The sequence below is a fragment of the Salvelinus fontinalis genome, chromosome 12, assembly GCF_029448725.1.
Source record: "Salvelinus fontinalis isolate EN_2023a chromosome 12, ASM2944872v1, whole genome shotgun sequence".
Lineage (NCBI taxonomy): Eukaryota > Metazoa > Chordata > Actinopteri > Salmoniformes > Salmonidae > Salvelinus > Salvelinus fontinalis.
Genome location: NC_074676.1, coordinates 20,043,671 through 20,064,750, shown reverse-complemented (window position 1 = coordinate 20,064,750; position 21,080 = coordinate 20,043,671). Strand labels below are relative to the sequence as shown.

At 43.8% G+C, this 21,080-nt stretch overlaps 1 protein-coding gene across 2 annotated transcripts; it reads left to right on the top strand.

The window, feature by feature from the left end:
• The first annotated feature begins 239 nt into the window (after positions 1 to 239).
• LOC129866933 (lysine-specific demethylase RSBN1L-like) lies at positions 240 to 20,067 on the top strand. Of its 2 annotated transcripts, XM_055939979.1 has the most exons (8): positions 241 to 740; positions 992 to 1,135; positions 1,352 to 2,034; positions 14,167 to 14,304; positions 15,437 to 15,579; positions 15,829 to 15,996; positions 16,131 to 16,239; positions 16,512 to 20,067. In XM_055939979.1, the coding sequence occupies exons 1-8, from the start codon at positions 272 to 274 to the stop codon at positions 18,216 to 18,218; spliced, it is 3,561 nt and encodes a 1,186-aa protein (XP_055795954.1). In that variant the 5' UTR covers positions 241 to 271; the 3' UTR covers positions 18,219 to 20,067. The 2 variants fall into 2 exon arrangements, with proteins under 2 accessions (XP_055795955.1, XP_055795954.1); XM_055939980.1 differs by lacking the exon at positions 992 to 1,135 and having other exon boundaries at positions 240 to 740.
• Positions 20,068 to 21,080: the final 1,013 nt, after the last annotated feature.

The following is a 21,080-nucleotide window of genomic DNA, read 5'->3' as shown; positions in this document are numbered from 1 at the left end:
GTCACTATATCAATTATATATCTCATATCACAGTGATAGTGAGAGATGTGGTAATGTCAATATTGTACTATATGCATTGTAACAGTGTAGCTGAGGTACAGGGTGCATAGTATAATATTGTATCAATGACAGCTAGACTTTCCCGTTTGCAAAGTGTTTACTGTTTCCCCCCCTCCACCCTCTTGTTTTCTGACGTACTACACAGGGGCCCGCCCCTCCCTGTCTCTCACGCAGCAGTTACGTATGAGCGTAAAAAATTGAAACTTTCAAGATGGCTGAGTCCGTAGGATCCATGCATTTCGCAGCTAATGGCAAAATAAATCCCCCAAAACCCTTGGTACCCAAAATACCACCTGAGAGTCGACCACAGTCTTCCAACGATGTCTTCCCCCCACCGCCCAAGAAAGTCAGAATTGAGGAGAAGAGCTTGAAGCAAAAGAAATTGAACGGGGACGTAGTGTGCGCAGGGGAAAAACACAACGGGAAGCAGAGTTATGGAAGCCCAGCGAAATGGAGTTTCGGCCCGGCCAAGCCGAGCAACTCCACCTCGCCAGCTCCCGCACGAAAGATCTTCAAGATCAGCAACTTTCTCGCCTCTCCTTCGAAAGTGAAGAAACCGAAGGAGAAACGTCACAAGGAAAAAGAGAAGAGCACTAAAATGCAGAGATCACTCCTGGAGAAAGTGAGCCCTCCGAGTTGCCATACAAAGACGGAGAATGGTGATGTAAAGATGTTACGAGGTCAGTCTTCTGAATAACGGATTTCATGTTAAAAGTAATGGAAACTAGGTTTTAAATTACTAAGGCCAGCTGATAACATTAGTTACAGTGCCACTGTACAGTAGGCCTACATAATGCCACTAGGCCCAGCTGTTTATAATACTACTGACTGATAGGCCTACACTTAAGAAGTTGAACATGAATGACGTGTTGATTGATCACTATAAATATATTTGTTACTACATAATCTGTATTACATTTCCATTTTTAAGATCACACTGGCAAAGATGAGGAAAGAGAGAAGAAAGGGGAGAAGGATACTGATAAAGAGAGGGACAGGGAGAAGAAGAACCACCCAGGGATGGTTGTGAATGATGTTGCGAGGGAGAATGGCGAGGTGAAAATGCTACTGAAAGGTATGGGTGAGAGAGGCTCTTCATGGTGATTGCTTGGAGATTGATGCCATGTTTGTCATGCCCATGTCAGAGGCGTTCACACTGTTCAAGTTTCCCTCATAATACATTTAGTCAAAAGCTGTGAAGTAGCTAGGTCATTTACCAGGACTAGTGCCTTCAAGATGTATGCACATCTTATTTACACCTGTTGGCTTACACGTCTTCTCTTCCATGCAGATTCAACAGAAAAGCCAAAATTCAACTCTGAGGACGAGCTCCTCTTGAAAAAGTTAAAGAAGAAGAAGAAAAAGAAGCACAAAGACGGCGAGAGGGAAAGACGCAGCCGGCCCAAGATGTACCACCGCTCCAGCCAGACTGTGTGTTCTGGTGTATCTGTGGACCTGCCGGACCTGCTCAACACACCAGACAGAAGTAACAACAGCACCAATAACAGTTTCTTCCAAACCTTCCCAAGTCCCCATCAGGATTTTTCCAGCATCACCACTAGTACTTCTGTGTCCACCTCCACAGCCTCCATGGTCAGGGAGAGGTTGGGCTATGGCTCCCCCCTCCACAGTGCCCCGTCCCTTGGCATGGCGGTGCTGGAGTTTGGCAGTCTGATCCACGTGGAACAGCAGGCCAACGGCGGGGCCTTGGTGGCCCACGCTTACACTCAGCAGCTGGCCTGTCTCTCCCCGGCTGAGATGCAGCGCTTCGCCCAGGAGTTTGTCACCCTGTCATTCAGCGAGGACCAAGCTGACGCCGCCCATTACGTCATGGGCATCATCCATGGAGCGGCCTCCTACCTACCAGACTTCCTGGACTACTTCTCCTACAAGTTCCCCAACGCACCCGTCAAGATGGAGGTGCTGGGGAAGAAGGATATAGAGACTACCACCATGACCAACTTCCACACTCAGGTCAGTGGATGGATGAGGGAGAATGCTTTATAATGCTGGTATAATACTGTTGTGCTTTATAAGCATCCCAAAGAATCACCACATCAGTACCAGTCACTTCCACACACTGGTGCTGATGTTGTGCATGTGTGATTTGAAGTGCATGTTGTTTTTGTAGCCCAGCGTTTTCACAGGACTAGCCTCTCCATCTGGGCCATATCCATTTTGTTTACGTTTAGGCTTTGTTATCTTTGCTTCAAAGTCGTTGGTGAATCTTTGACGCTCCATATGTTGTTAGATTATTGCCTGGATGAGGGTTTGAACCAGCCTAAAATGACAGAACATATCAATCCCACCTCGTTGATTTCCCACTGCGCCAAGGATGTTGCTCATAAGTCGAGGTTGCGCAGCCAAGAATGAATAATTGTAGCGAATTCGGGGGATTTTTTTTACCAAAAGTGAACATAATCAATGACGCCGACCCGGCTGCTGTATTTACCCTAGAATTCATTTTTTATGCTTTCTTTTCCTTACAGTAGGAAAGCATTGGGCTTCTTCCGACAATCCTCGCCTCTTCTTACCCTGTAAATCTCTCTTTTTAATATGAAAACCTGTCAGGATTCAAACTTGTTGATGGGTAAATGTGTTTATATATTTTTATTTAACCTTTATTTAACTAGGCAAGTCAGTTAATAACAAATTCTTATTTTACAATGATGGCCTAACCTGACCTAACCCGGACGACACTGGGCCAATTGTGCGCCGCCCTGTGGGACTCCCAATGTTAAGCGTAAACACCACAGGAGTTACATCTTGTTTATCCCAATTAAGATAAAGGGCTTAATCTATACATTTAAGATCATTGTTCACATCGCAAACACAATGTTAGCTAAGTTGTTTTGATTGTAAATCAAGGAAGTAATTAAAAACACAGAATTGGAAGAAGACATGAGTGACAAATATACTTTAATTGTTTGAAATCGGTGCACATATCACACATGCTGGAAAATTAAAGAGTTTATCAAATGGAGCGTTCAAAGACTAATATGAATTTATCAAAATGCAGTCGGAGCGTTCATCTAAGGGCTTTTGTGCACAGAGTGAATTAAGAGGAAGGGGAGAACACTGACTAATACATCAAATCACATTGTATTGGTCACATACACATATTTAGCAGATGTTATTGCAGGTGTAGCTAAATGCTAGTTTTCATAGCTCCAACAGTGCTGTAGTATCTAACAATACACAGCAATACACACATCTAAAAGTAACATAATGTAATTAAAAAATATAGAAATATTTGGACAAGCAATGTCTGAGTCCGGAGTATAAGTGTGTGTGTGTGTGTGTGTGTGTGTGTATAATGGGATGTATAGACATTATGGACAGTATGTGGATAGAATATTTAGTGTATATATATATACTGTAATAGTTTAATATAATTGCATTGACTAGACTACAGTATATACCTATGAAATGAGTAAAACAGTATGTAAACATTATTAAAGTGACCAGTGGTCTATTATTAAAGTGACCAGTGATTCCATGTCTATGTACATGGGGCAGCAGCCTCTAAGGTGCAGGGTTGAGTAACTGGGTGGTAGTTGGCTAGTGATGGCTATTTAACAGTCTGATGCCCTTGATATAGAAGCTGTTTTTCAGTCTTGGTCCCAGCTTTGATGCACATGTGCTGATCTCACCTTCTGGATGATAGCGGGGTGAACAGGCCGTGGCTCGGGTGGTTGATGTCCTTGATTATCTTTTTGGCCTTCCTGTGATATCGGGGGCTGTATGTGTCCTGGAGGGCAGGCAGTGTGCCACCGGTGATGCGTTGGACAGATCGCACCACCCTCTGGTGAGGTACCTGGCGGTGATACAGCCTGACAGCATGCTCTCAAGGGTGCATCTATAAAAGTTTGTGAGAGTCTTACATGCTGACCAGACCGGACACGTCGCGTGCACGAGCATCGCAAAATACATTTTGAAATCAATGTTATTAAATTATTGCACCCACGCTGCTCGCTCGCGCCAACGAGCGTCTGCGATGCCAAGGGCTAAAATAGAACTCCTTTATATTTCTGACGCAGATCGCTCTGAAAGTCCTGCCTCTCCCATCTCCTCATTGGTGTATAGAAGCAGGTACCCACTTGCCATCTCCTCATTGGTTATACCCACGTGGGTGATTGAAAGACGAACTGTTTTGCCGGTCGTCGTGGTAATACTATGAAAGTTTAGATGCCGATCACCATATAAGTTAAAAGATGGAGGAGAGATGACTGGAAACGATTCGGTTGGCCGTTTTATGTGTGGATTAATTGTCGGAGTAAAGGACCTTGTGCATTTCAGGTAAAATAACAACTCAATGTTTATATCCCAGGACAAATTAGCTAGCAAGTGCAAGCTAACTAGCTAAAGTGCCATACATGTTTAATGCTTTTCGACCTGTCCCCAAATTAATGTCATTGGTTCAGAGTTTGTTTTGATATTTTAACCTGCGTGTCGTGATCGCGTTTGGTGTAGGGGGACAAAATATATATATGCACGATGGCGCACGCGTGCAGCCGGTTTGGGTTCCGTGTTAGGGGCCAAGCTACATTTCTTCAGCCTCCGGAGGTTGAAGAGGCGCTGTTGCGCCTTCTTCACCACATTGTCTGTGTGGATAGAGCATTTCAGGGTGTCAATGTGTATGCCGAGGAACTTGAAGCTTTTCACCCTCTCCACTGCAGCCCCGTCGATGTGGATGGGGGCGTGCTCCCCTGCTCTCTCCTGAAGTCCACGATCAGCTCCTTCGTTTTGTTGACGTTGAGGGAGAGGTTATTTTCCTGCACCACTCTGCCAGGGCACTTCTCCCTGTAGGCTGTCTCATTGTTGGTAATCAGGCCAACTACTGTCATTGCAAATTTGATGATTTGAGTTAGAGGCATGCGTGGCCACACGGTCATGAGTGAACAGGGAGTACAGGAGGGGACTGAGCACGCTCCCTTGTGGGGCCCCTGTGTTGAGGATCAGCAGGAAGTCCAGGACCCGGTTGCACAGGGCGGGGTTCAGACCCAGGGCCCCAAATTTAATGATGAGCTTGGAGGATACTATGATGTTGAAGGCTGAGCTGTAGTCAATGATAGAGGTTGACCGATAATGATTTTTCAACGCCGATACCGATTATTGGAGGACCAAAAAAAGCCAATACTGATTAATCAGCCGATTTAAAAAAATAAATAAAAATAAAATAAAAAAATGTATTTGTAATAATGACAATTACAACAATACTGAATGAACACTTATTTTAACTTAATATAATACATAAATAAAACCAATTTAGCCTCAAATAAATAATGAAACATGTTCAATTTGGTTTAAATAATGCAAAAACAAAGTGTTGGAGAAGAAAGTAAAAGTGCAATATGTGCCATGTAAGAAAGCTAACGTTTAAGTTCCTTGCTCAGAACATGAGAACATATGAAAGCTGGTGGTTCCTTTTTAACATGAGTCTTCAATATTCCCAGGTAAGAAGTTTTAGGTTGTAGTTATTATAGGAATTATAGGACTATTTCTCTCTATACGATTTGTATTTCATATACCTTTGACTATTGGATGTTCTTATAGGTACTTTAGTATTGCCAGTGTAACAGTATAGCTTCCATCCCTCTCCTCGCCGCTACCTGGGCTCGAACCAGAAACACATCGACAACAGCCACCCTCGAAGCAGCGTTACCCATGCAGAGCAAGGGCAACAACTACTCCAAGTCTCAGAGCGAGTGACGTTTGAAACGCTATTAGCGCGCACCCCGCTAACTAGCTAGCCATTTCACATCGGTTACACCAGCCTAATCTCGGGAGTTGATAGGCTTGAATTCATAACAGCAGAGCTGCTGGCAAAACGCACGAAGTGCTGTTTGAAGGAATGCTTACGAGCATGCTGGTGCCTACCATCGCTCAGTCAAACTGCTCTATCAAATCATAGACTTAATTATAACATAATAACAATAATAATAATAAAATATATATATGCACGATGGCGCACGCGTGCAGCCGGTTTGGGTTCCGTGTTAGGGGCCAAGCTACATTTCTTCAGCCTCCGGAGGTTGAAGAGGCGCTGTTGCGCCTTCTTCACCACATTGTCTGTGTGGATAGAGCATTTCAGGGTGTCAATGTGTATGCCGAGGAACTTGAAGCTTTTCACCCTCTCCACTGCAGCCCCGTCGATGTGGATGGGGGCGTGCTCCCCTGCTCTCTCCTGAAGTCCACGATCAGCTCCTTCGTTTTGTTGACGTTGAGGGAGAGGTTATTTTCCTGCACCACTCTGCCAGGGCACTTCTCCCTGTAGGCTGTCTCATTGTTGGTAATCAGGCCTACTACTGTCATTGCAAATTTGATGATTTGAGTTAGAGGCATGCGTGGCCACACGGTCATGAGTGAACAGGGAGTACAGGAGGGGACTGAGCACGCTCCCTTGTGGGGCCCCTGTGTTGAGGATCAGCAGGAAGTCCAGGACCCGGTTGCACAGGGCGGGGTTCAGACCCAGGGCCCCAAATTTAATGATGAGCTTGGAGGATACTATGATGTTGAAGGCTGAGCTGTAGTCAATGATAGAGGTTGACCGATAATGATTTTTCAACGCCGATACCGATTATTGGAGGACCAAAAAAAGCCAATACTGATTAATCAGCCGATTTAAAAAAAATAAATAAAAATAAAATAAAAAAATGTATTTGTAATAATGACAATTACAACAATACTGAATGAACACTTATTTTAACTTAATATAATACATAAATAAAACCAATTTAGCCTCAAATAAATAATGAAACATGTTCAATTTGGTTTAAATAATGCAAAAACAAAGTGTTGGAGAAGAAAGTAAAAGTGCAATATGTGCCATGTAAGAAAGCTAACGTTTAAGTTCCTTGCTCAGAACATGAGAACATATGAAAGCTGGTGGTTCCTTTTTAACATGAGTCTTCAATATTCCCAGGTAAGAAGTTTTAGGTTGTAGTTATTATAGGAATTATAGGACTATTTCTCTCTATACGATTTGTATTTCATATACCTTTGACTATTGGATGTTCTTATAGGTACTTTAGTATTGCCAGTGTAACAGTATAGCTTCCATCCCTCTCCTCGCCGCTACCTGGGCTCGAACCAGAAACACATCGACAACAGCCACCCTCGAAGCAGCGTTACCCATGCAGAGCAAGGGCAACAACTACTCCAAGTCTCAGAGCGAGTGACGTTTGAAACGCTATTAGCGCGCACCCCGCTAACTAGCTAGCCATTTCACATCGGTTACACCAGCCTAATCTCGGGAGTTGATAGGCTTGAATTCATAACAGCAGAGCTGCTGGCAAAACGCACGAAGTGCTGTTTGAAGGAATGCTTACGAGCATGCTGGTGCCTACCATCGCTCAGTCAAACTGCTCTATCAAATCATAGACTTAATTATAACATAATAACACAGAATACGAGCCTTAGGTTGTTAATATGGTCGAATCCGGAAACTATCATCTCGAAAACATAACGTTTATTCTTTCAGTGAAATACTGAACCGTTCCGTATTTTATCTAACGGGTGGCATCCATAAGTCTAAATATTCCTGTTACATTGCACAACCTTCAATGTTATGTCTTAATTACTTAAAATTCGGGCAAATTAGTTCGCAATGAGCCAGGTTGCATATACCCTGACTCTGCGTGCAATGAACGCAAGAGAAGTGACACAATTTCATCTGGTTAATATTTCCTGCTAACCTGGATTTCTTTTAGCTAAATATGCAGGTTTAAAAATATATACTTCTGTGTATTGATTTTAAGAAAGGCATTGATGTTTATGGTTAGGTACACGTTGGAGCAACGACAGTCCTTTTTCGCGAATGCGCACCGCATCGATTATATGCAACGCAGGACACGCTAGATAAACTAGTAATATCATCAACTATGTATAGTTATAACTAGTGATTATGATTTATTGATTGTTTTGTATAAGATAAGTTTAATGCTAGCTAGCAACTTACCTTGGCTTCTTACTGCATTGGAGTAACAGGCGGGCTCCTCGTGAGGCAGGTGGTAAGAGCTTTGGACTAGTTAACCGTAAGGTTGCAAGATTGAATCCCTGAGCTGACAAGGTAAAAATCTGTCGTTCTGCCTCTGAACAAGGCAGTTAACCCACCGTTCCTAGGCTGTCATTGAAAATAAGAATGTGTTCTTAACTGACTTGCCTAGTTAAATAAAGGTGTTCATTTTTAATTTTTTTAACCAATTTCCGATTGTTATGAAAACTTGAAATCGGCCCTAATTAGTCTGCCATTCCGATTAATCGTTCGACCTCTAGTCAATGAACAGCGTTCTTACATACGTAGGTATTCCTCTTGTCCAGATGGGATAGGGCAGTGCGATGGTGATTGCATCGTCTGTGGATATATTGGGGCGGTATGGAAATTGGTCTAGGTTGTCAGGTAGGATGGAGGTGATATGATCCTTAACTAGCCTCTCAAAGAACTTCATGGTGACACAAGTGAGTGCTATGCGGTGATAATCATTTAGTTCAGTTACCTTTGTTCCTGTACCTAAGAAAGCAATGGTGGATATCTTGAAGCAAGTGGGGACAGCAGACTGGAATAGGGAGTGATTGAATGCACTACCAGTCAAAAGTTTTAGAACACATACTCATTTCACGTTTAAAAAAATGTTTACTATTTTCTACATTGTAGAATAATGGTGAAGTCATCAAAACTATGAAATAACACATATGGAACTGTGTAGTAACCAAAAAAGTGTTAAACAAATCCAAATATATTTTATATTTAAGATTCTTCAAATAGCCACCCTTTGCCTTGATGACAGCTTTGCACACTCTTGGCATTCTCTCAACCAGCTTCGAGGTAGTCACCTGGAATGCATTTCAATTAACAGGTGTGCCTTGTTAAAAGTTCATTTGTGGAACCGTTGTGGGTGAACGGATGATCTCCGTATGGGTACTTCCCACTGTAAAGCATGGAGGAGGTGTTATGGTGTGGGGGTGCTTTGCTGGTGACACTGTCTGTAATTTATTTAGAATTCAAGGCACACTTAACCAGCATTGCTACCACAGCATTATGCAGCGATACGCTATCCCATCTGGTTTGGGCTTAGTGGGACTGTCATTTGTTTTTCGACAGGACAATGACCCAACACACCTCCAGGCTGTGTAAGGGCTATTTGACCAAGAAGGAGAGTGATGGAGTGCTGCATCAGATGACCTGGCCTCCACAATCACCCGACCTCAACCAAATTGAGATGGTTTGGGATGAGTCGGACCGCAGAGAGAAGGAAAAGCAGCCAACAAGTGCTCAGAATATGTGGGAACTCCTTCAAGACTGTTGGAAAAGCATTCCAGGTGAAGCTGGTTGAGAGAATGCCAAGAGTGTGCAAAGCTGTCAAGGCAAAGGGTGGCTATTTGAATAATTTCAAATATAAAATGTATTTAGATTTTTGAAACACTTTTTTTGGCTCTTACATCATTCCATATGTGTTATTTCATAGTTTTGATGTCTTCACTATTATTCTACAATGTAGAAAATAGTAAAAAATAAAGAAAAACCCTTGAATTGGTAGGCGTGTCCAAATTTTGACCGGTAGTGTATAGATAGCTAAACAATCCAGCCAGCTTGTCTGCGCATGCTTTGAGGATGTGGCTAGGGATGCCGTCTGGGCCAGCAGCCTTGCGAGGGTTAAAGCGCTGAAATGTCTTACATCGGCCACGGAGAACTAGAGCCCACAGTCCTCTGGAGTGGCCCGCGTCGGTGGCACTGTGTTATCCTCAAAGCACCTGAAGAAGTTGTTTAGCTTGTCCGGTACCAAGATGTCGGTGTCCGCAGCGTGGGTGGTTTCCCTTTGTAATCCATGATTGTCCTTGCCACATACGTCTCGTGTCTGAGCCGTTAAATTGCGACTCCACTTTGTCTCTGTACTGACACTGTTTGTAATGTTTGATTGCCTCACTGAGGGCATAACTGCACTGTTTGTTTTTGACCATATCCGTTTGCGCCTCAATGAGAAATTGTGCTGTATAAGCTTGAAAAATAGTAATATAGTTAAATAAACACTACAGAGGGACAAACAATTGAACACAAATAATTATATTTCTATGGTGAATTGAAAATGGAGAGAGACTGCTGGCTCCATCAGAATGCCCATCCTGTAAGGAGCGGAGGACAGGGGGCTGCAGAGTCCCAGCCGGGCACGGGTTTAGAGGGCACGGACAGAGGCCAAGCTGGTGGAGTAGCCTGTAGAGGAGCAGAGGACTGATGCAGGTAGAGGTGTGGACTGGATGGTGGGGTGGGTCCTCCAGGTACTCCTTGAAAGTAATTGGCAGCTTTTTGTTTTTGCGTCGCTCTTTTAGAACTGTGTCTCCTGAAAGAGCAAGCATCCTTACTGTCAAAAATAGAATTAAATTAAGTCAAATCCAAGTTGTTCGTGATATACACAGGATACCTCAGTGTAAACAGTGAAATTAAATGCTTACTTGCAAGCTACCTGTCAACATAGCCCTTGATAATTCATGACTCTCAATTCCATTCCATTACACGTAAGTCATTGGACCAAGGCGTCTTCTGTACGGGGGTTAGAGTTACTACACAGCCATATCTCCATATTAGAGCATGTGTTTACGGAAAACAGACTGAAGGCAGAGTCGACTACTTGTGGTAATTGGCTATCTACGTCTTTTAAGTGTGTGTGAACAGAAGACGGATGCCACAAACGTGTTGTCACTGAAAAATACTGTCAGCGACAACTGTGTTAAAACCCGGTCAAAACATTGTGTGTATTTTGATGTGATATGAAAGTAGAGGGATTTCTGTTTCTGGAACCGTACCGTAGTTGAGAATCGATTCACGTTTAGCTGGAGTATTTGGCTGTTTTGGCTGCCAGAGCCAGTTCGCCTTTAAACAGAACATGTAAGGAAGGTCCTTGGACTAGAAGGAGTAACTTTAGGCTCCTTTAGTCCATTGTTGGACTACCTCTCAACAGTGTAGTGAAATGTCAAAAACAAAGAACACAATAAGTCAAGTGGTAAACAAATATTAAAAGGTAAAAAAGTAGTAGTAAAACCTAGCAGTAATGGTATGTACTGTGAAATGTGCTATGTCAACAAGTAGATGAAGTGAGCAGTACATATAAATAATATCAGCAGTGATGTGAGTGTGCGTGGGCAAGGGCTGTGACTTTAGTGGAGCGGTAGGTAGCAATGCTTTGTCGGAAGCAATACTGTCAGAGTCAGTGGAAACTGTCTTTTAAGGTGCAGGTGAACAGCAGGTTGTGCAGGTGGACAGCCAGGCCTTTTAAGTCTTATGGCCTGGTGGTAGATGCTCCGGTACCGTCTGCCAGACAGACGCGAAGAGAACAGGCCGTGGCTGAAGTCCTTGGTGATCTTCCGGGGGACGGTGGAGCTGCCTTTACAGGCGGTGATGCAGCCAGATAGGATCATCTCAGTCGTGCATCTGTAGAAGCTGGTGTCTTTCAGGACAAGGCTCCCATCTGACAACTTGCTATGGAAATAAGGGGGCGAGTTTATTGATGAGCATAAGCAAATTGGGTGTATAGATGGAACATTTAAATGAACAGTGTCTAACCTTTACCTAACATCTCAACTCTCTCAGCACATTATAACACACACAAGCAAGTGCATGTTTATTCAATGTCAACATCTAGCTAGCCACATTATTCATTTAAGTAATTTCAAGCTATCTGACTTTAACTAGCTGAGCAACAAAACTTAGGCCTACTATAAAATCACACTAGGATTTCAGCCTAGTATGGAAATATTGGGGCTGACATGAAGAGAAACTATTTTGACAACCTGTCAAAACATGCAGCTAGCTACTGTTACTGTAAGTACTGTGTCTAGCTAAGTTGTTAGCCAACTGTACTAATGTGATGATCGTACATGTTAGTGATAGATGTTCCAATTGAAAACAGCAGACAACTTCTGATTTCAGAAAAATATAATATAAGCCGCGAAAGTTTTAACTTTACTGTTGGATGAAATGTTTGTTAGAGACAGAGGAGAGACACTCTTCTAGTTCCGGACACTTCCATAGATCTATTCTCATTGGTCAATTCTTGATTGCGCTGGCGTCTCGGATTGGTTGGCAAGTGCAATTTTTGGTTACCTCTTGGTTGTAAATCAAATCAAATTTTATTTGTCACATACACATGGTTAGCAGATGTTAATGCGAGTGTAGCGAAATGCTTGTGCTTCTAGTTCCGACAATGCAGTAATAACCAACGAGTAATCTAACCTAACAATTCCACAACTACTACCTTATACACACAAGTGTAAAGGGATAAAGAATATGTACATAAAGATATATGAATGAGTGATGGTACAGAACGGCATAGGCAAGATGCAGTAGATGGTATAGAGTACAGTATATACATATGAGATGAGTAATGTAGGGTATATAAACATTATATTAAGTGGCATAGTTCAAAGTGGCTAGTGATACATGTATTACATAAAGATGGCAAGATGCAGTAGATGATATAGAGTACAGTATATACATATGCATATGAGATGAGTAATGTAGGGTATGTAAACATTAAGTGGCATTGTTTAAAGTGGCTAGTGATACATTTTTACATACATTTCCATCAATTCCCATTATTAAAGTGGCTGGAGTTGAGTTAGTATGTTGGCAGCGGCCACTCAATGTTAGTGATGGCTGTTTAACAGTCTGATGGCCTTGAGATAGAAGCTGTTTTTCAGTCTCTCGGTCCCTGCTTTGATGCACATGTACTGACCTCGCCTTCTGGATGATAGCGGGGTGAACAGGCAGTGGCTCGGGTGGTTGTTGTCCTTGATGATCTTTATGGCCTTCCTGTGACATCGGGTGGTGTAGGTGTCCTGGAGGGCAGGTAGTTTGCCCCCTGTGATGCGTTGTGCAGACCTCACTACCCTCTGGAGAGCCTTACGGTTGTGGGCGGAGCAGTTGCCGTACCAGGCGGTGATACAGCCCGACAGGATGCTCTCGATTGTGCATCTGTAGAAGTTTGTGAGTGCTTTTGGTGACAAGCCGAATTTCTTCAGCCTCCTGAGGTTGAAGAGGCGCTGCTGCGCCTTCTTCACAACGCTGTCTGTGTGGGTGGACCAATTCAGTTTGTCCGTGATGTGTACCCCGAGGAACTTAAGACTTACTACCCTCTCCACTACTGTCCCGTCGATGTAAACGGCGATGTGATAGGCGATATGTAGACGGCGATATGATTGGTTGTCATAACCAGAAATTTCCTGGACTCACTGTTGTCAGGGATCCTCACGAGATGGATATTAAATACATGATTGTAAATGGAACACCTCAAGGATGACCTAATCAGCTCATTCTCTTCCCTCCTCTGTTTGTGAAAGCTAGGCTATGCGTGACTTCTTAACTCTGCACTAGGTCCTGCTAGTGTGACTCCTTGATTCTTCTCTGAGTGTTTGTTTCCGTTCAGAATCTGCATTTATATTTCCCCCCGACCAGGGACTCTTACTCCTGTATCCTAGCAACCCTGTTTCCTTCCTCCCTGCAGATAGCTTGAAAGGTCTACTGCTCTCTCTGAGACGTCACGTGGTTGAACATTCAGCAATGCTGAAAATGAAAGGCAGTCACTTACTACTTGACTTGATTCCATCATGTGAACAAACACTGCAGGGTGTTGAAGGGTTATTAGTGAGCTTCTGTTACCATTAGTAGCTGTGTGTATTGGGCCATGACAGAGACACCTGCTACAGCTAGATGTTGCTGACATTAATGGATTCTTGATGGATAGATAGTCAGCTTGTCTTGCGAATATAATGTGTTATGGTGTTAACAGTCCATTTCCGCATGATGGGAAGATGATGAATCAGCCGAATGCTTGTATTTAGGTTAAACTGTGTTGTCAAAATTACAGTAACATTTCTCAACATCAGTTGTTATTTTTACTGACCCGAAACTTGCATGGTAAAAGAAAAGTTGAAAAGCGGAGTTTGTTGAAGGTTTATCTTCTGTCTGTTGGTAGATGTCTTTCTAGCCTTATTGACTATTTCAGCACCAGTGTATCTGATGCTAGTGTCTCTCTTGACTCCTACTTCCAGAGCACTTACCTGTCCATTCACATCTCCCATTTTGACCTATCTTCCCCCTTTGTCTGTCTCCAGGTGAAGCGTACCTACTCCCAGGGGACGTACCGTGCGGGGGCCATGCGGCAGGTCAGCCTTGTGGGGGCCGTGGACGAGGAGGTGGGAGACTACTTTCCCGAGTTCATAAACATGCTGGAGGAATCGCCCTTCCTTGAGGTGGGTGTAGAGTATAGGTCTTCTCGTCTCCCAAACATCCGAATTGGATCTGTTAAATTCCTCCCCGACAGGATCCGGTAATAAAAAATAAATAATCTATGTCCGATTCGGATCTGAGGTGGACCAGATACGACCCAAAACATGTCAGACCTGAGAGAGAATCAGATCCAAATTGGGTCGGCCTGTATCCTACCAATGGATCCAAAATATATATTTTTTAAATGCAGCTTTTTTGTCGCGCAAGACAGCGAAATGGTTTTGACTTGTCTGGCAGTGAACTTTAACGTGTATTTTCAGTTGTATCTAAAATAATTGATCTGTGGTCTACAGCTTAGTATTTTCATAACATGCCTATAGTTAGATGGAGAACATGAGGTTTTCAGAAATATTTCCTTATTTCTGTTGATCAAATATTTGATTAAGATTCAATTCTTTGTGATGATCATCGTGTGCCAGAATGAGAGCAACGAATAGTTCACTTTTGTCTGTAACCTAATATTTTATATGCCTATTATTTTACTGAGCAACATTACAATATAGCCTATTTAACTGTTTTGATCAACATTGATTTAGACTAAAGCTAGGCTATAGCCTGTGACTTGCAAGCTTCAAATAGGCTACGGAAGGATGGCGTCTCCCATCAGTATCCCCATGTCATTTCCAACAATTGGGATTTGTCGGTCTAGATATGTTTTTCCGCTATGACAGTGCTATAATTGAATGTAAAATATTTAGAAGTTTTCAGAGATCTGTTTTGTTTCTGTTGACCACTTTTTTTTTGTGGTAATTTTTAAGACTATGAAAATCACCACATTATGTGATGAGTGCTGTGTGTTAGACAAACAGTACCAGTCAAAGGTTTGGACACACCTACTCATTCAAGGCTTTTTATTTTGACTATTTTCTACATTTTAGAATAATAGTGAAGACATCAAAACTATGAAATGACACACATGGAATCATGTAGTAACCAAAAAAGTGTTAAATAAATCTTTGAGATTCTTCAAAGTAGCCACCCTTTCCCTGATGACAGCTTTGCACACTCTTGCACACTCACAATCCAAACTTTTGACTGGTTCTGTAAATATATCAAAGTAAATGAGGTGATGTGTAATTGTGTGTGTGGTCCCAGCGTACCCTGCCCTGGGGCACGTTCTCCAGCCTGCGCCTGCGGAGCCCTACAGAGAGTGATGATGGGCCCATCATGTGGGTCAGACCAGGGGAACAGATGATCCCTGTGGCTGACATGCCCAAGTCCCCCTACAAGAGAAAGAGGTGTGTTGCATTGTTTTGTTTGGCATGGTTGTTTGACCACCATAGTGAAAAGATTGAGTTAGGTCTAGGCTTGGTAGGGACAAGAACCAAGGCATGGCAGCAAGACACTAACATGACATAAGACATTAGAATTAATAGCTGACAACAATGAAGTAGTCTGAGGTATCTTAGGATTTGGTATCCTTATGCCACATCCTATAGCATTTTGTTACTACTTTTAAGGTCAGTTTACATTTCCCCCTGTTCCAGGTCAACCAATGAGATCAAGAACCTGCAGTACCTGCCGCGGGCCAGCGAGCCCAGGGAGATGCTGTTTGAGGACCGGACCAGAGCCCACGCCGACCACATCGGACAGGGCTTCGAGAGACAGACCACCGCCGCCGTAGGGGTGCTCAAGGCTGTGCGCTGCGGAGAGGGGTGGGTACACACCTGGCCTCTGTACCCCTGATCTAGTACACACACACACACACACACACACAGCCCATCCATATCTGTACACACCTGAGCTCCTCTTGCTGACAGTGTCTCTCTCCCCTTGTCTGTCCCTGTAGTGATGCTCCTGCCAGGATTACCAAAGACGTGGTGTGTTTCCACGCTGGAGATTTCCCTGAAGTGGTCCAGAGGCTCCAGCTAGACCTGTACGAACCACCCCTCTCACAGGTACTTCTGAGATCAATGGATTCTACATGGATCATTAGAACAGATTATTAACCAATGATTGTGTGTCAATGGTGGCTTTAACCAACAAAATAATCTCCTCTACTGCCCCTTTCACTCCTCCTTTTTTGCTATCTCTCCCACCCACCCTCCTTCTCTCCCACCCACCCTCCTTCTCTCCCACCCACCCTCCTTCTCTCCCACCCACCCTCCTTCTCTCCCACCCACCCACCCTCTCTCCCACCCACCCTCTCTCCCACTCTCCCCCTCCGTAGTGTGTGCAGTGGATAGATGATGCCAAGCTGAACCAGCTGAGGAGAGAGGGCATCCGCTACGCCCGTATCCAGCTCTACCACGACGACATCTACTTCATCCCCAGGGGAGTGGTGCACCAGTTCAAGACTGTGTCTGCTGTCTGCAGCCTGGCCTGGCACATCCGCCTCAGACAATACCACCTGGACCAAGAGAGGGAGGAAGAGGAAAGGGAGAAGAGCTGTACTTCTACACAGGCAACAAGTCAAGTCATAGAGGAAGCGGAAGAAACGGAGGAAAGTGAGGAGGAGGAAGAGAAAGAGGACGCTCCTACACAGCCACAGGTAAAGACTGAGGAGGCAGGGGGAAGGGCGCCTGTACAGGAGCCGCCATCAGTTTGCAAGGAGGAAGAAGACACGCGGGAGGGGGGAGGGGAGAGAGGAGGCTGTACATCGACACTGGCATTCCCTTTAGTCAAGGAGGAGAGAGGGAAAGGAAACGCAGTCACAGAGACACTACTGGAAGTCAAGAAAAGAAAGGAGGATGATGACCATCACAAGATGGAAGAGAGGGTGAGAAAAAGAGCAAGAGATGGCACTACACCCACACAGATGCCACCACAAGTGCTGATGGATGAAGATAGTGAACTCTCAAAGGCATCACAGCAGGCTGGCATAGAGAGAGAGGAGGAAGAAAGACATCAGAAGACACCTCCACAAGTCCAGAATGAAAGACAGAGGGTAATAGATGGTAGCACAGCCACACAAACACCTCCACAAGTCAAGAAAGAGAAGGACAAAGGGAAGGGGAAAGATTTGGAGAAAGACGGGAAGGAGAAAGTGGAGAGGGAGAAGAAGGAACGGGGGAAAGAGAAGGAGGAGCGGGGGAAGAAGGAGAAGGTGAAAGATAAGGACAGAGAAAGGGAGAGAGGGAAAGATAAGGAGAAGGATAGAGTGAAGGAGAAAGAGAAGGGGAAAGATGAGAGTGTAATGGAAATCACCACACAAACAGAGATGTCTCCACCCATTAGGAAAAAGGAGGATGAGGAGAGGAAACACACACATCCATCCCAACACACCCAGAGGGAGAAGGGAATGAGGGAGACAGACACTGCTTCAAAGACACAGCCTCAAATCAAGAAGGAACGAGACAGGGACAGAGGTGGTAATAGTGCACAGACACAGTCTCACACACGGCTAGAGAGAGAGGAGGGCAGAGAGAGCAGCACACACAGACACAAACCCTCTCATGGAAAGAAGGACAGAAACGGGTATAGAGAGGGTAACCCATCCACACACCCCAATCCAGGGAGAGAGGAGGATGGGAAGGTTCTCTCTCCTAGACCCACACCCTCTCATGTGAAGGAAGGAAAGAGAGATCGAGAGGTCAACCATAAGGACGAGAGGAAGAAACCGCCCCCTGCCCCTAGCTGCCCCCCCTCGTACCACAAACCCCCACGGACACTTGTAACCTTTGACCTCTTTAAGCCTATGGACGCACTCCAAGCCCTGCCCCTGTCCCTGGCAGACAGGTCTCACCACAGTGACTGTCGAGGTGCTCGCTCCAAGTCTGAGAGTCGGACACTAGCGCCCTCTAAAGGAGCAAAAGTAAAGGACACGACACACACCAAACCTGCAGTTCCTCTCCAGGACACACGGCCGCAGCACTCGCTAAAACAACCCCTGAAACCACACACCACACATCCACAGCATAAAGACTTTTTATTATGAATGTGTAGTTCTCTCTATTGTACAACTTACTTAGCCTTCTCCAAGATCTGTTGCTGCTTCAGCAATACTATAATTGTCATGCCATAGTACATATACAGAGGAGTTGAATTGGCTAAGGCATATACAGATCTGGGATCAGGCTACAACTTACTGCAAGGCCCTGTTTGGAACTTTGAAATGCATCCTTTCTTTCTTCCTCCATTCCTTGGAAGTAATTATTGGTCTAATACAGTTGGAGGGTAAAACCTAGTCCAACAATGGACTAAATGAGCTTAAAGTTACTCATTATAGTCCAAGGACCTTACATGTTCTGTTTAAAGGCGAACTGGCTCTGACAGCCAAAACAGCCAAATACTCCAGCTAAACGTGAATCGATTCTCAACTACGTACGGTTCCAAAAACAAAAATCCCTCTACTTTCATATCAAAAGACATATCAAAAAATAAAATTCACAAAAGAAAAATATACACTTACTGTAGACTGTTTTAACAGTTACAGCCGACAGTATTTTTCAGTGTCAACACATTTTTGAAGTCTGTCTTCCATTTACACACAGGTGTTCAGAGACGCAGATAACTAATTAGCACAGGTACGCCTCTATCTTCCGTTTGTTTTCCATAAACAAGTGCAGTAACATGGAAATATGGCTGTGTGGGAACCCTCATCTTATTTAGGTGTGTAGTAATTTAGCCTTTTAAAAATATGATTTTGTTGCTAATATGAAAAGATTACGTTTTCAAAACCATGCCTCAAGCGACGCATTTTAACGTTCAGAACGAGTGTCGGGGCTCTTAAAACTCCCCTGGCCAGAAGATACTATCGTCAATAGGCGCTACGGTAGTTAGCCTCTATGAATGTGTGACACTAACATAGGTGTTACACCACGTAGTTCTTTCTGAGGAAGGATGCATTTCATAGCATCTGAAGAGGGCTGAAGGAATGTACGCTAAGTAGCTCACTTCACGTGTGTTAGTGAATCTACGTAGGTTCTTTCTATGAAAAGCGTTGTGACCCGTGCGTTAGTGCCTGTGCACTACTTAGCTACACTGTTCTTCAAGCACCTATTCTAGGTACCCTATGGCTCAGTCCAAAAACAGCTCCTTGGCTCCTTTGTCTTCTAGCCTTTCCCCCTTTTAAAGTTTGCAGATCTGAAGGGACTGGTTAGGTGTATGTAGTCAATATGTTTCCCCATCTAGGCTCAATTACAAATAGACTCCTACCCCCAAACCCTTGAAGTCTACGCTAGACTATACTGAAGTGGTTAGTAGGGATAGGACTCTATTTGGAATGTAGAATTAGCCTTCCTGTATGCTATGGGGAGCTTCTACTATATTGCTTATACCTATCCAGGCACTTCAGGTTTGCCAACACTGAAGGGCTTAGAGCTAGGGGCTATTTTTGGACCAGTCTTGTATGTATGATTCAACACAGGGCTGTAAATGATACGTACCGAATCTGTACAGTATAGATGTACTAGTACTGATGTGAGAAAATGTATACATAAATGCATATATTTTTTGTAAGCCGAGTTTTATTTTCCATAGAACTTATTTATATAATTTTCAGTCTGTTTTTATTTCAGATGTATGTGAGAAACTCTGTTGTAAATGCCTTTTATCTCCTGAGATTAAGACTTGGTAGTGTGATTTATACTCTGACCAGAACCTTTCAATAAAAGGTTCCTAATATTACAATGGTCTCTTCATCATGCTCATTCAATCTGTATGGCGGTGGTTCAGCGCTATAGCGCGATTGAAATTTAAAGGCAATGTTAGAAAACAGTAAACACTGCATATGTCGGCTCAATCGCAAATTACATTTAAATTGTGCTGAATAAAGATTGAATCGATCCCTTAGTTAAACTGAATTGACCCCAACTCCGATCGCACACACTGACAACCACCAATCATCCAAATAATGTTACATTTGATTGACATAATGCATGTCTGTCACTCGGGACATAATACCAGGCACACCACACATTTCTTTACAGAATCTCCCATTTTGCTACTGCCATATGAGTATATACATTTTAAGTGGAACTCTCAACCCATACCATGGGCCCTACAGACAAAGTCATGACCTGGAATATCCCAAATCCCCTTTAGTGTCTACAGATCTCAGGGGATCTGATAGGTGTAAGGCTGCTGACACAATGGGATTTTGTGTATGAGAATTTCAGATGGAGACAATGCTTTTTCAATAGGTGCCGGATGAATGACAACGGATGATGATTCTCTGACAAAAAAAACGCAGTCTTTTGACAGACAAACTCGTCTGAAAATAGTTGACTTGAGTTGTACTTTGACGGACAATGATGTACACTGTTTATTAGGTACACCCTTATCGTACCCGGTCGGACCCCACTTTTACTCCAGAACAGCCTGAACTCTTCGGAGCATGGATTCTACAAGGTGTCGGAAACATTCCACAGGGATGTTGGTCCATGCTGATGCGATGGAATCATGGAGTTGCTGCAGATTGGAGGCGGTACATTCATGTTGTGAACAGCCCGTTCCACCTCATCCCAGAGATGATCTATTGGGTTTGGTTAGAAACACTGTTCAGATTTGAACCAGGCAATTTTTTCCCACTCAATTGTCCAGTGTTGGTGATCGCGTACCCACTGGCGCCGCTTCTTCTTGTTTTAAGCTGATATGAGTGGAACCCAGTGTGGTCATCTGCAATAACCAATCCGTGACAAGGATCGATGAGTTGTGCATTCCGAGATGCCGTTCTGCACACCACTGTTGTACTGTGCTGTTATGTCTGTTTGTAGCCCGCCTGTTAGCTTGCACAATTCTTGGCATTCTCCTTTGACCTCTCATCAATGAGCTGTTTTCGCCCAAAGGACTGGATGTT

Excerpts from the sequence above, each read along its gene's own strand:
- LOC129866933 (XM_055939979.1), top strand. The coding sequence starts at position 272 with ATGGCTGAGTCCGTAGGATCCATGCATTTCGCAGCTAATGGCAAAATA. Across the intron at positions 1,136-1,351 it reads GGTGAAAATGCTACTGAAAG|ATTCAACAGAAAAGCCAAAA; the intron begins GTATGGGTGAGA and ends TCTTCCATGCAG. Across the intron at positions 14,305-15,436 it reads AGGAATCGCCCTTCCTTGAG|CGTACCCTGCCCTGGGGCAC; the intron begins GTGGGTGTAGAG and ends GTGTGGTCCCAG.